The sequence below is a fragment of the Planococcus citri genome, chromosome 5 (genome assembly GCF_950023065.1).
Source record: "Planococcus citri chromosome 5, ihPlaCitr1.1, whole genome shotgun sequence".
Lineage (NCBI taxonomy): Eukaryota > Metazoa > Arthropoda > Insecta > Hemiptera > Pseudococcidae > Planococcus > Planococcus citri.
In genome coordinates, this window is record NC_088681.1 from 63,651,834 (window position 1) to 63,669,422 (window position 17,589).

A 17,589-nucleotide genomic window follows, 5' to 3' on the forward strand; every position below is an offset into this window, starting at 1 on the left:
TGCGTCTATTTTCTTTCAATACTTTGCTCTTCAAAGTATACCTATGTCATTTTTTGGGACATTCAGGTGTCATGTCATTCCTATGGGCCAGGAGACCCCCTACAATGGGCGCAATTCAATATCTTATCCCAGTATATATAAATATTAAAAAAAGTTAATGACCCACATGTTTTGAGGTAGTAGAATCTGAATTTTATAATATTTTTTGTGGGGAGAGGTGAGATGTTAAGAGCGGGAGAAATGACAAATTTGAGCATATCAACGTGCAATACATCAATATGTATGTTTTTGAGGTCATAGAATCCGAATTTGATAATATTTTTTTCATGGGGTGAGGGGATGAGCCGTTAGCAGGGAAGAAATGAACATTACTTTTTTCAAAAATAATTTTTCAAAGAGATACCATTTTTTAAATGATGGTGATTTACATGTTTCTATAAAAGTAATCAAATACCCTCTAATCCCGCGTACTTTTTGATTTACATAGGTTCAGTAGTATGTTTAGGTGTAGAATTAGGAATGCATGATTTTTGGGTGCTTGCAGGTGCTCCTAGGATTATTTATGAAATTTTTCAGTTTTCAAAAATACATAATTTTGATGCAAATCTCTCCAATCTCACACACATGAATTTTTCTCTTCTCTCAAAATACGCACTTCATCCACATCCCTTAAAAAAAAAAAAACAAAAAAAACAATCAAATTCGGATTGTACAACCTTAAAAACGTGCTTTTCAATGTGCCACACGTTGATATGTTCAAATTTTTCATTTTAAGGTCATACAATCCGAATATGATGATGATATTTTATTTTCAAGAGATATTTTTTTTTGAGTGCAATTTAAAGCCTGTGTTCAAAGCAGTTTTATGTTGCATGGGGAGATATGTAGTTATGTCATGTAATCAAGAAACTTAAACAGTAACTAGAAACTGTATCATCAAAGTGCCAATTTGGTAAAAGATTTGCGGCATCTTGTGGTGGTTTCATGAATACATGCCTATTATTTGTCATTGCAAGTTTCAATTTATGTACCATCATTATGAGCCCTTATATTGCACAATGTGAAAAGTATATAATACCATCATTTAAAAGTGCCATTTGTAGTGATGATATGATTGCCCATAATTCCAACAAATTACGACTCACTTCATAGCATGCCATTTTTCAGTCACAATTTAAACCATCTGTATACAGTACTGAAATATGACGTTTTTAATGCGCATATTTTAGTTCTTGATAATGAGACATGGGTGGTGTTTTTTGAGTGCAATTTAAAGCATTTCTTTAAAGCACTTTTATGTTACACTGAGAGATATGTAGTTATGTAACATAATGGAGTCACTTGAGCTGTGATTTGAAACTGTATCAATAATGTGCCAATTTAGTGAATGATATGCGGCATCTTATGGTGGTATCATGTGTACATGCCTATTATTTGTCGTTGCAAGTTTCAATTTAAGTACCATCATTATGAGCCCTTATATTGCACAACCTGAAAAGTCTATAATACATCATTTGAAAGTGCCATTTGAAGTGACGAGATAATTGCTCATAATTCCAACAAAATTACGACTCAGTTCATGGCACACCATTTTTTAGTCACATTTCAAACAACTGTAAATAGTATTGATATATGACGTTTTTGATGCGCATATTTTGGTTCTTGATAATGAGACATAAGTAGTACTTTTTCAGTGCAATTAAAAGCATTTCTTTAAAGCACTTTTATGTTAAGTTGAGAGATATGTAGGTTTGCAACATAATCGAGTCACTTAGAAAGTGACCAAAAAGTGTATCTTTAATGTGCCAATTTAGTTTGTGATATGAGGCATCTTGTGGTATTTGGGTCATTCCATGTCAACTCAACCAACGTTTTTGGGTCATGTCCTTTGATTTCGCTCAAATTTTGTTTACAATATCTACCCACCTAGTAAGTAAGAAAGCCGCAATCAGTTTGGTCCCAGCCCCCTCAGGGGGCGGGTGAGGAGGCTTCCATTATTTTCACATTGTCTCGAGGTACTCAACTTCAGCAGCCCATTCCTCCAACACTATGATACTTTGATCAAAACTGATTTCACAGTTCGAAAGGGCATTGAATTTTGAACTTTTTAAGTATTTTGAAATTTTCAAAAGTTGAAAGTTGAACTTTCAATTTGAAAGTTCAAATTTCTAAATGACGCTGTAAGTGGGAGCTACCATTTAAAAGTTTGAAAAAATTTCCATAGATGTACATTTTGATACTTTCTTGAAATATTTAGGTTTCAAGATGGAACTTTTGACGGAGGGGGAGCACCCCCTCCCCCCAATTTTGGGTGAAACTTTCGAAAGAAAATCTGGGGCATGTGATATATCGAATTGTATTTTTTCGGCGACGCTGAACACGAATATTACGTTAGATTTTTGATAGGACCCATCCACGGCCCCCAGCACCTCCCCAAAGGGGGTAAAAGTTCAAAAAAGTGTTTTGTTCGTGCGACACATGGAATAATATGTTTTTGGTGACGCTGAACAGGAATACGACGTCAGATTTTTGATTGGACCTCATCCACGGCCCCCAACAATTTTTTTGGGCTTTTACCTATTGGGGGAGGTTCTGGGGGCCATGGGTGAGGTCGATTTAAAAAAACAATGGCTATATTCGTGTTCAGCGTTATCGAAAACATACTATTTCATGTGTCACACGAATGTTACAATTTTTTGGGGGTTTATCCCCTTTGGGGAGGTGCAGGGGGCCATGGACGGGTCAAATCAAAAATCTGACGTCATATTCGTGTTCAGCGTCACCAAAAACATATTATTCCATGTGTCGCACGAACAAAACACTTTTTTGAACTTTCACCCCCTTTGGGGAGGTGCTGGGGGCCGTGGATGGGGTCCTATCAAAAATCTAACGTCATATTCGTGTTCAGCGTCGCCGAAAACATACAATTCGATATATCACATGCCCCAGATTTTCTTTCGAAAGTTTCACCCAAAATTGGGGGGAGGGGGTGCTCCCCCTCCGTCAAGAGTTTCATCTCGAAACCTAAATATTTCAAGAAAGTATCAAAATGTACATCTATGGAAATTTTTTCAAAATTTCAAATGGTAGCTCCCACTTACAGCGCCATTTAGAAATTTGAACTTTCAAATTGAAAGTTCAACTTTCAACTTTTGAAAATTTCAAAACACTTAAAAAGTTCAAAATTCAATGCCCTTTTGAACTGTGAAATCAGTTTTGATCAAAGTATCATAGTTTTGGAGGAATGAGCTGCTGAAGTTGAGTACCTCGAGACAATGTGAAAATAATGGAAGCCCCCCCCCCACCCACCCCCTGAGGGGGCTGGGACCAAACTGATTGCGGCTTTCTTACTTACTGGGTGGGTAGATATTGTAAAAAAAATTTGAGCGAAATCGAAAGACATGACTTTCAAAATTGACTTTATTTGGTTGAGCTTGACATGGAATGACCCATTTGTCATTGCATGGTTACATTTATGTATCATTATTATGAGCTCTTTTGTTGCATGACATGAACGGTCTATAACGCATCATTTGTAAGTGCCATTTTTAGTGGCGAGATTATTGCTCATAATTCTAACAAAATAACGACTAACTTCATGGCACACCATTTTTTAGTCACATTTCAAACAATTGTAAATGGTATTGATATACGACGTTTTTGATGCGCATCTTTTGGTTCTTGATAATGAGACATAAGTAGTACTTTTTGAGTGCCATTTAAAGCATTCCTTTAAAGCACTTTTATGTCACGTTGAGAGATATGTAGGCTTGCCACATAATCAAGTCACTTAGACAGTGACCAAAAAGTGTATCTTTAATGTGCCAATTTAGTTTGTGATATGCGGCATCTTGCGGTGGTATCATAAGTACATGCCTATTATTTGTCATTAATGGTTAGATTTATGTATCATCATAATGAGCTGTTTTGTTGCATATCATTTGTAAGTGCCATTTTTAGTGGTGAGATTATTGCTCATAATTCCAGCAACATAACGGCTCATTTCATGACATGCCATTTTTTGGTCACATTTTAAAACACTGAATATGGTATTGAAATATGACGTTTTTAAATGCGCATACTTTAATTCTTGATAATGAGACAGAAGTTTATTTTTTTGAGTGCAGTTTGAAGCATTCCTTTAAAGCACTTTTGTGCTACCTTGGGAGATATGTTGGTATACCACATAATCAAGTCACTTAGACAGTGACCAAGAAGTGTATCTCTAATGTGCCAATTTGGTGAATGATATGCGGCACCTTGTGCTGGTATCATGAGTATATGCCTATTAATTTGTCATTGAATGGTTAGATTTATCTATCAGTATTACGAGCTCTCTTGTTGCATGACATGAACAGTCTATAATGCATCATTTGTAAGTGCTACTTGAAGTGATGAGATAATTGCTCATAATTCCAACAAAATTACGACTCACTTCATGGCACGCCATTTTTCAGTCACATTTTAAACCAGTGTATTTAGTATTGAAATATGACGTTTTTAAAGCGTATATTTTAGTTCTTGATAATGAGACATGAGTGATATTTTTTTGAGTGCAGTTTATAGCATTCCTTTAGAGCACTTTTATGTTGAGTTGAGAGATATGTAGTTATGTAACATAATCAAGTCACCTGAGCAGTGATCAGAAACTGTATCAATAATGTGCCAATTTGGTGAATGATTTGTAGCATCTCATGGTGATATCATGAGTACAGGTATATTACTTGTCATTGTAATGTTTGATTTGTGTATCATTATTATGGTCCATTTTGTGGCCCAACATAAATAGCCTATATGGCATCATTTATAAGTGTCATTTACTGGGGTGAGATAATGACTCATAATCCCAACGATATAACGACTCATTTCATGGCATGCCATTTTTGGGTCACATTTTAAAACACTGAATATGGTATTGAAATATGACGTTTTTATAACGTATATTTTAGTTCCTGATAATGTGACATAAGTGATATTTTTTTGAGTGCAGTTTAAAGCATTCCTTTAGAGCACTTTTATGTTGAGTTGAGAGATATGTAATTATGTAACATAATCAAGTCACCTGAGCAGTGATCAGAAACTGTATCAATAATGTGCCAATTTGGTGAATGATTTATGGTGATATCATGAGTACAGGTCTATTATTTGTCTTTGTAATGTTCGATTCGTGCATCATTATTATAGTCCATTTTGTGGCACAACATAAACAGCCTATATGGCATCATTTATAAGTGTCATTTACTGGGGTGAGATAATGGCTCATAATCCCAACAGTATAACGACTCATTTCATGGCATGCCATTTTTGGGTCACATTTTAAAACACTGAATATGGTATTGATATGCGCCATTTCAAAGTCCATTCATGTCACTTCAATATGGTTTGATTTCTTTCCATAAAAGTACAAGTTTTATGGCATGAGATAATTGCAACTTTTTTATGTCACGTACTTGATGTCCTATTTGAAGCACTTTTATTTCTTGTCATGAAATGACGCAATTATGTCACTTTTATGTGCCGAGGGTGCCATAAATTTCGTTTTTTGGCACCGTCGGGAAGACTTCAGAAAAAATTGGTGATATCCCCCAAAAAAGTACCTCACAGTAAAAAAAAGGGGGTTTGAAAAAGAACGCGCGAGGAAGGTTCATCGCCATTGCAAAAAAAACTTCAAAAAAATCTCCATAATACAACTGGAAAATATCCAAAAAAAAAATAACCCAAAACAAAAAATTACTGATATCTACATTGCAGGGAGTTGGAGAATGATTGGTGGTACCTACTTACCTGCCTACATACCTACTTCAGAGTTCGCAAATAAATAATGAACAAAAATTTCCCAACTTCCGCCCACTTCTTTAGACAACTAGGTAGCTTCCATTTCCAGTATCCATGATCAAGTTTGATTTGATTAGACTTCATTAGAAAGTGAGCGAAAGTTGGCAAATTTTTGTTCATTATTTATTTGCGAACTCTGAAGTAGGTACCACCAATCATTCTCCAACTCCCTGCAATGTAGATATCAGTAATTTTTTGTTTTGGGTTATTTTTTTTTTTTGGATATTTTCCAGTTGTATTATGGAGATTTTTTTGAAGTTTTTTTTGCAATGGCGATGAACCTTCCTCGCGCGTTCTTTTTCAAACCCCCTTTTTTTTACTGTGAGGTACTTTTTTGGGGGATGATAGTTTCCCAGCTAAATAGTCTATGTGGTCAGTCCAAGTTAGACTGGAGTTGATGTATACTCCCAAAAATTTTAGACATTCAATTTTAGTAAATAGGCAGTGCCAAATTTAAATTTTGTGTGCTGTGACCAAAATATATTAGGTTTGTTTTCTCAACATTTAATTTCATTGTATTTATTCTGAACCACGCTACCAAATCATCCACAATCTGCTGTACTGAGACACCCATATTCATAGGAATCAGTGCTGTTATGTCATCTGCAAATAGGATCAAGTTACTCCTTACATTTTTTGGAAGGTCATTGACATAATAAATAAAGAACAGAGGTTCTAATATTGACCCCTGTGGAACTCCTTGCTCAACTGGGTATTGTTCAGAGAAATGGTATTCTCCATTTATACATATCTTCTGTCTTAACAATTTGTGTTTCTATTTTTGAGAAAGGATGAAAAAAAATCCCCAAAACATATGTATACACCACTCCAAAATACACATCAGACATCACCCTGCAGAAGAGAACACTTGATATTGCCCGATTGTATAGGATTTTTTTTTCAAAACATGTTCTGAATTCCTGTCAACTGGTCATATTTTTTCATTCTCCACAATTTCTCTAAATGTCTTACTTTTTGACTTATAGAAAATTCGCGTTCGCAAGAAAATGACGGACCAGCATACCCCCTGTTATAGTGCCCTAACCGTTTCTACTTTCTAATGAGCTTAAATTCGAAGGGAAGTGTTGAAAAGTGAGTGAAATTTCAATGGCAAATCCATCGCATGATGAATGTTGATTTTTTTCTACAAAAATGTCAGCCTTAATTTCAAGGAATTTGGATTTTAAAAAATTGTTAAATGGCTGAAGGTATGTAAATTATGGGGTATACCTTATTTTGCAAAGTTGAAGTTTTCCACCTCCCAGCGTTTGTTTCATCGATTCGAACTTCCAAGTACTTCTTTGTGGTGGATTACAAAATCATAAAATCAACGAAGATCAATAGTTATGCAAATTTAATGTTGATTATGTACCTACACAAATATTAAAATCAGATAAAAGATACTAATTATTGCTAAGGATACTGAATGTCTTTTGAAAAATGGCAAATTCCGTCTTTGCTATTAGGGACAGTATAAAACATCACATGGTTTGCTTTCTGACCTTTACCAAAAACGTAGTACTCCCAACTTGTTTTAGTTCCTTTAACCCAAGCGCAAACGACTACTTTGGGGTGTATCTCAACTGATCCTCCACCGCTGCAGCTTGATTTCCCTATAGCTGTTGTAACCAAACATTGTGGATAATCCTGCCGGAATGTTCCTGTTGCGTTTGGATCGTTGAATGATTTTATTATATTGTTGCAAAAGTTCATCATTTTATTGGCACATCCGCAATTTGTGGTAGGATCTGTTCTAAAAAGTGATATCAATAAGATGAAATTTGATTATTATCGATTTTTCTTGCGTACCACTGGCCCAGGGATGGCGGTCCCGAATGATTTTGTTGGGGATCACGGGTCAAGGATCCATGTTCACAATGTAAATGATAAGGATGGAGAGTCGAAGTTCAGGTTCAAGGTTTAAAGGTTTCAAGTCCGCCCCACAAATGCTCAGAATTATCCCCTTTCCCACTCATCAAAAAAATAATAAAAATGGTTTGAAAGGTTTTTATAGGTAGGTACAGAGGTTTGTTTTCAGAGTCGACTCTTCAGTGTCTCTGACCTTCTCCCACATATTAGTAAACTTACCCTTGAAAGTTAGCAAATTGCTCTGGAGTTATTTGCAATTCACTTGATACATAAAGAAAAACGTACGATAACGTTAAACATACGCCGATATAAACTTTAGCTGCCATACTTGAACGCGCGCGTGTTGTAAAAGTAAAATTGAATTTCACAGAATAACTCCGTTTAGTATGTACTCGTAGTATGATTTTCACAACGAAAATGCTTTCAGGAGACTACGATCAAGCTCTACTTATAGTTTCATTATATGTGTACAATAATAACTTTTACGTCAAAGCTTACTTATTGTGAAATAAATTTTTAAAAAATGCGTATTGCGCTGGCCAGCTGTTTTCACATGGCAGCAGGGTTGGGTATCTACGCGTAGAATAACCTATTCTACATTTTGGTGTAGAATGCGTAAAATTTGATGTAGAATGTGTAAAATGCGTAGAATAGACGTAGAATGTGTAGAATGCGTAAAATACGATGTAAAATGCGTAGAATGCGACAAAATCACCCATCTAAAAGCCAAAAATATTGTTTATTTATCAAAAATGTGATTTGAAAAATGAAAGTTCAACTATTTTGTTGAGCAAATTAAATTGGAAATGTGAATCTTCTTTTTGATTATGTAACCTGATTATAAAATAAATGATGGAAAAAATGAAAAAATTAAGTTTTTTGAAAAAAATTGTCTGCACATTTACCTATTCTACACATATTCTACGCATTCTACACATTCTACGCATTTTACATGATTTCCAGGCTATTCTACATGTGCTATTCTACGCGTAGAATGTCCATGTATTCTACATGGTGTATTCTACGGCACAACCCTGCATGGCAGTTAAAAGTGTCATGTAAATTCAGTACCAACGAGATGAATTATTCGATTACACAGGTGAAAATCCTTCGTGTTTGGTTGCACCCTCTGGTGGTTCTCGCTCATCACTCGAGTGCTGAAGCACGCAATTTTTTTCAGATGATTACGAATAGGTAAATAACGTTTCGGGCTCGTGAAAAAAACGATTCTCGAATCGTTTGAGATTAATTTTTTACAGGAAGTTTTGACTGGAATGCTAAGTTTGATCGGAGAAAGGAAAAGAAATTGAAAATATACAATAATTTAAGAAGTAAAAACCCATGGTTTTTTGGTACCAATTTGGTTTTCACTGTTTACACAATTCTCTTCCTATCTTTCCCATTTACAAATCATCCAACTTTTTCACTAAAATTCTCGCCTTAACCTTTCATTCGGAGGGGGGGGGGTGAGACACTCACCACACCCTCCCGTTTGTCACATCTTGTAGGTAACCAGTAACCAATGATAAATTGATTCGAGTAGCAGAATTTTCCGAAGGTCATACGTCCTATTATTACCTACACGATTCATAAAATTGTTTTCCAATGCCGCATATTATGGTAATATAACAGATGTGGAATTTAACACCGCCATTATTAAAAAATGTTTACATTTATCAATTGTGATTTCGCACGATAAACGATCACGATGGTGTTTAATTTTTGTTCGAATTCTGTATCACCTAAATCGCAGTTGAGTTTGTACAACTTTGGGTACATAATACCAGATGTGTTTTCGCTGTAGCGAAATTCGAAAGAACCAGAATAACATTGAAAATTATTGTGTATTTAGTCAATTCGTGAGCTATGCAGCATTGCAGCAAATTTCAATTTTTTCACATTTCTGATCAAAATTACATATTAAACTTTAAAAACCCAGGAGGTTTTCTGATGATATTTTTGAGAAAAAATGCTGATTTTAGAATTTTAAAATAATTATAAGCGAAGCAATAATACATTAATTTTAAAGGCATATCCAGCAAGCTCAATTTTGAATTCTTCTTGCAAAAATGTCAGCCCTGATTTCAATGAATTTTGATCTAAGATATTTTTAAAACGATTATGCAGGTGGATACCTATAACCTTTGAGAAACTTTCAGAGAGAACTTTTGCTTTGTCTTTTAAAACGGAAATTTTCGACAAATAATGGAGAAAAGAGAAGATATGGTTGCTTTAATTCAAAGTTCAATATTTAGCACCATCAAAAATTCAATAGGTAGATCCAGGGGCACGCTCGTGCCCCACCCCGTCATCCCCCTCTGAGAGAAACATGAAAACGAAAACGGTCCGGAACACGAGCACTGGCACTGATATTCTGTAACCGACTCATCTTTGATCAAGCCTGCGCCTGTGTGCCGCCAACTCATTTTACTAAGAAAGCGTTTGTCAAATTGAAAAATTGAAATTCTTCATTTTGAGACTATAACGAAGTTTCTACGATGAAAATTCACGAACTTAGACTTTAGCAGAATTTTGTCATTTTTGTAAAATTCTTCGTAATCTTACACAGGGCTACTGAATAGACGGCTGAACCAATGTTGATGAAATTTTGGAATTGGGTTCTACTCATCAATTGAAGGGCTAATAATTGTGAAAGTCGCCTTAGTCATTCTTTTGTTCACACAACTTTAAACATTTTTTTTCATATTTCATCAATTTTAAAGGGGAAAATGAGTATTGTAATGCATTCTGGGATAGTTGAAGATGTTTTTTTAATACTTGACCATGAAGTTTTTACATTATTACTGAATCAGGACAACAACGTTTTCATTGATTTGTACAAAAATCACTGCTGACTAAGGCGACTTTCACAATTAGCCCTTCAATTGTTCAGACCTAATAAAATTAAATTTTGAACATTTTGAAATTTGACCCTTTACCCCCCATTTAGGGACCCAAAATTTCGAAAAAATGAAAACTGATATTAAAAACTGAATCTATGGGTTGAAATGTATAAGTTGTGAAAATTTTAATTTAATCGGATGGTTTTGAAGGATTTTAGAGCTTTCTAAAGTTTTGCTGTTTTGTCAATTTCATCCATTTTCAAAAAGCAAAATATATAAAATAATGGGACCAAGTTAAATTTTGGAATTAGTAAAACCGACTATTCTCATGTTTAAGGAATCTATATGTGACCGTCACCGACCATCTGTCGCAAAAAATCAAAAATGTTTTTTCGCCTATTTTTGGGCCTTAAATGGTTTAGGGAACGGATGGTCGGTTTCATCACGTACGGTCACATATTCAAAATTTCAACTCATTTACTTTCTAATTAAGCTCTGCAGCTTTGATTAAATTTGTGCAAAAAGAAAGGGCCCTTACATTTGAATGCAATGCATACTCCCATATAGTTTTGCCATCAAGCGCAGCAGTAATGTGTTGTAGTGGCTCATTCACAGAGCAGCTGTGGTTCGATTCCCACCCAACTAAACTATTCTTTTTTCAAATTTTTTTTAATGCGTACTTTCTTTCAAGTAATAGGGAGTTGGGGAAATTTTTGTCTAGACATAAATTGAAGAGGATGAAATTTCCTTTCAATGGGTACAATTATTTCTCAATTTCATATGGAAATTGCGAACTTGGGCTTCGATAAGATTTGAACAATAAAATGCTAGCAGTAGTGCTTTCAAGAAAAGAAAAACAATCCGAAGGCGATAAAATGGATAAAACTCTGAATGTCTGAACATTTTGGTTCATTAAAATATCTATTTCTTCACTCAAAATTTTGAGTAATCTTAATTCAAATTTACGCTACAAAAATCTAATTTATTCGTTTCATGATTTCATTAATTACAATTAATTTCCTGCAAAAGTATTTGAGTAATATCCAGCGAATTTTTAAACATTCTTGGACCTTCCAGCTCATTTTTGAAACTTGAAAATGCAGTTGGAAAACCGAAATTTATTCTGCAAGCCAATTTGAAATACCCTATAAAGTTGACTGCAATTGGATTTCAAGTTGTTTTGGAGGCTCCAGCGACTTTTTAAAAATTACTGAAGCCCCAAGCAGATTTTTGTAACTTGAAATTCCCTCTAAATTTCATCAAGTGGAGTTGGAAAGTCGAAATCAAATCTGCACTCCTCTATCAAGTCAACTTCAGGTGGATTCGAGTGATTTTGGAGCCCTAGTGACTTTTTGAAAATTCCTGGAGTCTCCAGGAGATTTTTGAAACATAAATTTTTATAACACTTTATTAATTAATGGAGTGAGAAAGGTGGAATTCTGTTGCAAGTTCATGTTTCAAAAATCTGCTGGAGGCTCCAAGAATTTCCAAAAAGTCACTAGAGGCTCCAAAATGACTTGAACCCACCATCGGTCAACTTAATGATGTGCTGAAGTTGAAGTGGACTATTTGATAAAATTTTATGAAAATTTCAAGCATTGAAAATCTGTGGAAAGCTCCAGTAATTTTTAAAAAGTAACTGGAGACTCCAAACCGGCTTGAAATCTACCAGCACTCGTCTTAATAGCGTGCTGAAATTAGTTTTAAGAATTAATTTCGGCTTTCCTACTACATAGGTGCACTTGTTTGCATTAAATCAAATCAACTTTATTTTTTGCAATAGGCAGCATATGCTGCATTTACAAAGTCAACTTATTTGCTAACAATACAGGAAATAATACAGATACATTAAAAAAAGAGAAAACAAATGCATAATAAAATAAGATGGAGGCACTGGAAGATAAGCACACATATTTATTTAATATAGGTAGGTAGCCTAAGGACTTCAAAGCAGTAAATTTTGTACCCATACCAAAAAAGAACAACTCGCAAAAATGCTCTGAATATAGAACCATTGCACTGATGAGCCACTCACTGAAGCTACTACTCTCCATCATAAATGCCAGAATTGAAAAGAAGATAGATGAAAATCTAAGTGAAACGCAATATGGCTTTGTAGCGAAAAAAGGGACGAGAGATGCAATTGCCCTGCTGAAAGTGATCATTCAGAGAGCACTGAATGTAAATAGGGAAATCATTGCTTGCTTCATCAATTATGAGAAAGCATTTGATCCTGTCAACCATGAGAAGATGTTGGAGATCCTGAAAAAATACAACATTGATGACAAAGACCTGCAAATAATCAAGAACCTGTACTGGGAGCAGAGTGCTAACATCAAGATTGGAACTATAGATACTGGACCTGTGTATAAGACAACCAACTGCAGGTCGAGGGGAACGGAAACGGTAAGGAAAACTTGAGTAACGCCAATTTATCTCGCTGGGTGATCTTGGCAGCGGGATAAATTGGCGTTACTCAGGTTATTTTGCCAAGATGGCTGCCAGTTGGTTGTCTTATACGCAGGTCCAGTGTCTATAATTGGAACTGAGTACTCGGAGAACGGATGCGGAGTAAAGAGAGGTGTGAGGCAAGGATGCCCCTTCTCCCCCAGGGTGTTCAACGTGTATGCAGAAGAAATAATGAGGGAAGCGCGAATCAAATGAATGGGCTTCAAGATCAACTGCAAGAGAATAAATGAAATTAGCTATGCAGATGATAAAGTGATCCTTGCTGGGACAGAGGCGCAGATGCAGAAGATGATCAACCAAATTAACAGCGCAGGATTGAAATATGGGATGAAAATAAACGCAGGCAAGACCAAGGTGATGAGATTTACAAAAGGAGACGATAAAGAGGTCAAAATCAACATCAGAACACAAGAAATTGAAAATGTAAACCAATTCAGATACCTTGGAGCGCTGATAAACAATGATGGTAAAGATCATAAAGAAATTAAATCACGGATTGGGATGGCAAAAACCGCTTTCAACAACCTTTCAAATGTGCTGGGAAATCAAACGATGAGTATAGGTCTGAGGAAGAGAATTATGCGATGCTGTGTATGGACCATTCTGAAGCATTCCTGCGAAACATGGATCATGAGTGCAGAATGCGAGAAGAAAGTATCTGCTTTTGAGATGTGGTGCTATCAAAGGCTACTACGGATCTCATGGAAGGACTTCATTACCAACAAGGAAGTATTAGCAAGAATATGAGAGGAGCGGAAAGTTGTAGTAGAAGATATCAAAAACAGAAAGCTAAAGTATTTAGCTCATAAAATACGAGATAACGGTATTTTCATGCTAGCAGTACAGGGGAAAATCCAAGGAAGATCGGTGAGAGGGAGGAAACGATCTGAGCTGTTAACAACAAACTCACCAGCCAACTCTCCCTGTAAGACCCTGAAAGAAACAATCAAATACGCTAGAAACCGGCTAATATAGATGGAAATATACGCTATCTCCTGTAAAGGAGTGCGACTACGACGACGACGACGATCTTAAAAATAATAGTCCACTCAGTTATGTAACAGCGTCCATATACTCATCTATTGTATAGAATGCTTTTTTCAGCAGCCACTTTTTCAGAGTTTTAGAAAATAATTTTGTGCAATTGATAATTTTTATTTCATTTGGAATTTTGTTATAAATTTTTGCAGCCATAAAGTCTATACTAGCTTGGTAAAATTTAGTCCTGAATTGTGTGCTATGTAGTAGTTGACTATTTCTAGTATAATGACTATGTTGAGGGGTATGTAATTTTACTATGCCTTTCTTCACAATCTGGGCTATCATGATACCTGTATAAGCAGGGTAAGGTTAAAATTTCATTTGAAAGAAAAACATTCTAGCATGATTCTTCGTTGTAACCCTTTCGGCCTTTTCTTGGCATGTAGGTAATTGGGTATGTTGGAGTTTTTTTCAACTTTAAAAATAATTTCCTTTTTGACCTCCGACTAAATTTGTGCTTTGAAAATTCTCTCATTATCATAGTATGATTTTATTCGATGGAGCAATTCGCGAAATTACGTATGCACAGGTACCTACTAACACAACAAAATTAAAAGGAATCGTTGTTTATTCATTGAAGAAATATTAATGAAGGTAACTAAATCTATTCGGCATTTTGAATATGTATTTAATATCTGAACATTGTTACCGTTGTTGGTTTTTGTCCATCCATGAACTGGCTAAATTGGAATAAAACTACGTACGAACCTACCAGCACGTTGCATCATATAGGGTAGAGACCAACCGTTTCCACTATCAGGTTTGGCAGATATTACAGAGCCCGATGATGTCAGTACAAGAACAGAATGAGGTCTCAGAAAATAATCTGCCGATTTCGTTTCCATGTTGAAACTATAAAGATTCGTCAACAAGGCATATCGTTAATCTCGTTGGAAAAAACTTCTACACGTCAATTATAGGAGCGATCGGATCTCCCATTGCTTACCTACCCTTTTTTATACAGAGAATTAGGACTGAAAGCTGCTAAAGTCAGCGTTTCTGGAAGATCCTTTATCCCAGTCCATTTAATCGGTTCCAATTCCATTCCCAAATTCATCATTGCGATGTAAATATTTTCCTTGTAAGTTCTGGAAAATGCTAATACCCATTCTGATACAATGTGGAATTTCAAATCACCATGCTTTATTGTATCAGTTTTTCGAAGACCCATCAGATGTTTGAAATAATTCAACCGGCTGTTCGGTGTGTTTTTTTGGCTTTTCACATTGGTATTCCAGTAACCCGGATGCACCGGTAGCCAAGGCTTAGCGGCAGAGGTGAAACCTGCGAGGTCAGATTATTAGATACCTAGGTGTATTGATTATCTACGACTATCTGATGATCTGAGAATAAGTCATTAGGACTTTGAACGTTGATTCATTTTACCAGCATTTTCAGTATCATCCCAGTGCATGGGTGTGCGATGAAAAAGCCTATTGTATTTATCCTCTTTTTTAACCAAACTGTTCTGTCCCATGCCGAGCTCTTCTCCATAGTGCAATGAACATGTGCCTGGCAGCAGGGTGCACAAAGCTAGCAAAATAGCGCTGTATTCTACACCTACTTGATTTGCAACACTGCCTTGATCATGATAGCCCAACTGTAAGAAAAAAAAACTTTTTTAAAAGTCGAATTGTTGGATGGTTAGGGTGAAATGTGCTATGGCTTACAGCCCAGTTCGATGGCATGCCTTCAGGTACAGCATCGAGCCAAGTGTGAAGCAAATCATTGAATCCTCGAGCATCGTGGAATTTATCTAAACCTGTAAGAAGGAAATTTAGTGGCAAATGGATAGCTGGCGATTCCTTTGTTCCGTAATACTTGACGACGTTTTGGATTGGTCCGTATGTTTCTCCGAGTAGAATCCTATACAAAGAATCCAAAATTATATACTATTAATGTGATAAAATAATCTTGTTTTGTTATTTTTCCATGCAAGTCTTATCGCTTGAGGTTTCTGAAGAATAAAAATGAAATGCAGGTATTATTTTACGTTTGAATTGGTTTTGCATTCTCCAGATCGTATTTCCCCAAAAACTCGTTCAATTCGTGTAAGTATTTGAAGGTATCCGGATGATTGAAAGTTTGTTCGCATTCTGAAAACATTGTAAAAAATGTCGCTTCAGGACTCAATGGCAGATTATTTCGAAGTCGTTCATCTTCCATTAACATCATCGGTGCGTCGACTCGAAATCCAGAGACTCCTTTGTCTAACCAGAACTTCATTATGAACTGTAAAGTGCAAATATTGAATGCAATTAAAGCAATCCTTTGGTTGGGCTATGATTAAAACGAGATAAAGGCAAGTTTGACATCTAAAAAATCAACTGACGTTTATTTCAGCTTGAACATCTTTATTTCTTAAATTTAAATCTGGCTGTTTTACGTTCGCTTGATGCAGATAGAATTGCCTTCTTAGGATGTTCCATGTCCAAGCGGTACCCTCTTCTCTCCAAGAAAATATACTGAACTGAAATTTTCGATGAAAAAGTAATGATTATTAAGATGACTCGGTTAATGGAATGTAATCAATAATGTGTAGATCTGAAAATTTATTAAAATCCTATACCCAATTACTCGGTGGAATAAGATTTAAATTATCATCTAATCTCATCGCACCAGCCCAAACATAGTAATCTTTAAATGGAGCAATTTCTTTGATCGACTTTCGGAACCACTCGTGGTCTTCGCTGGTATGATTTATCACCAAATCTATCACACAACGTAAACCTATAGAAAAAAATATCGTTTGAATTAGGTAAAAACTTAAAAACCCAATATCAACCTGTTCTCAAGAGCATGGTCAAAGCAATCTCACCTCTAGACTTCATTTCCCTCATCAACTCTTTGAAATCTCCCATCGATCCGTAGTCAGGATCTACTTGTCTGTAATTGGTAATATCGTAACTGGTATCTACCCCCGAAGCAGGATGAAATGGCATTATGTAAACGGTATCTATTCCTATCTCGACCAAATAATCCAGCCTGGAAATTAATCCTTTGATGTCTCCGATTCCATCGCCATCGCTATCTTGAAATGATCTCAGGAGTATTTGATATATAGTCGCGTGTTTCCACCATTCCGTATCCAAGGCTAGAGCTCCCAATACAATGGATAAGAAATACGCTATTCGCCTCAGTTCCATGGTATTTTATTATTAAAAAAACCTGAAACGGTGTAAGGATCAAAAGGGTTGGACATACTGACAAAATGGCGGCCATTTTGTTTGACAGACTTGCACAAAATTTATTGAACTGGATAAAGCTACCAGTCAAAATTATTTCAAGTGCTAAACTGCGTTTTTCAATTTTTGGTGAATTTTTGAAAATCAAATTTAAGCCCCAAATGAGAAAATAATCAAAATTTTACCAAATTGACCTAAAAAGCTGAAATTTGATATATACTCTTTCTGCGATCTGTCACATCGATTGGAAATGGTTGCAAACCGTTTTGAGCCATTTGTGGAAATTTCAAGTTTCAACAAAAATACTCGAGGTTCCAGGAATTATATCATAAGTCGCTGGTGGCTCC

General features: G+C 35.7%; 1 protein-coding gene across 1 annotated transcript; it reads right to left on the reverse strand.

Moving 5' to 3' along the window:
- Positions 1–8,682: 8,682 nt before the first annotated feature.
- LOC135848427 (maltase A1-like) lies at positions 8,683–17,203 on the reverse strand. Its single transcript, XM_065368329.1, has 9 exons — positions 16,876–17,203; positions 16,627–16,787; positions 16,390–16,527; positions 16,051–16,289; positions 15,728–15,923; positions 15,444–15,657; positions 15,008–15,341; positions 14,770–14,909; positions 8,683–8,738 (listed from the first exon to the last, which is right to left on the reverse strand). The coding sequence occupies exons 1-9, from the start codon at positions 17,201–17,203 to the stop codon at positions 8,683–8,685; spliced, it is 1,806 nt and encodes a 601-aa protein (XP_065224401.1).
- Positions 17,204–17,589: the final 386 nt, after the last annotated feature.

Bases quoted from the DNA above. Each gene is read 5' to 3' on its own strand.
- LOC135848427 (XM_065368329.1), bottom strand. From the start codon at position 17,203: ATGGAACTGAGGCGAATAGCGTATTTCTTATCCATTGTATTGGGAGCT. The intron at 16,788-16,875 runs GTGAGATTGCTT...TTTTTTCTATAG, and splicing joins GAGGGAAATGAAGTCTAGAG to GTTTACGTTGTGTGATAGAT. The intron at 8,739-14,769 runs GTAGGTTCGTAC...ACTGCCATGCAG, and splicing joins CTATATGATGCAACGTGCTG to GGTTGTGCCGTAGAATACAC.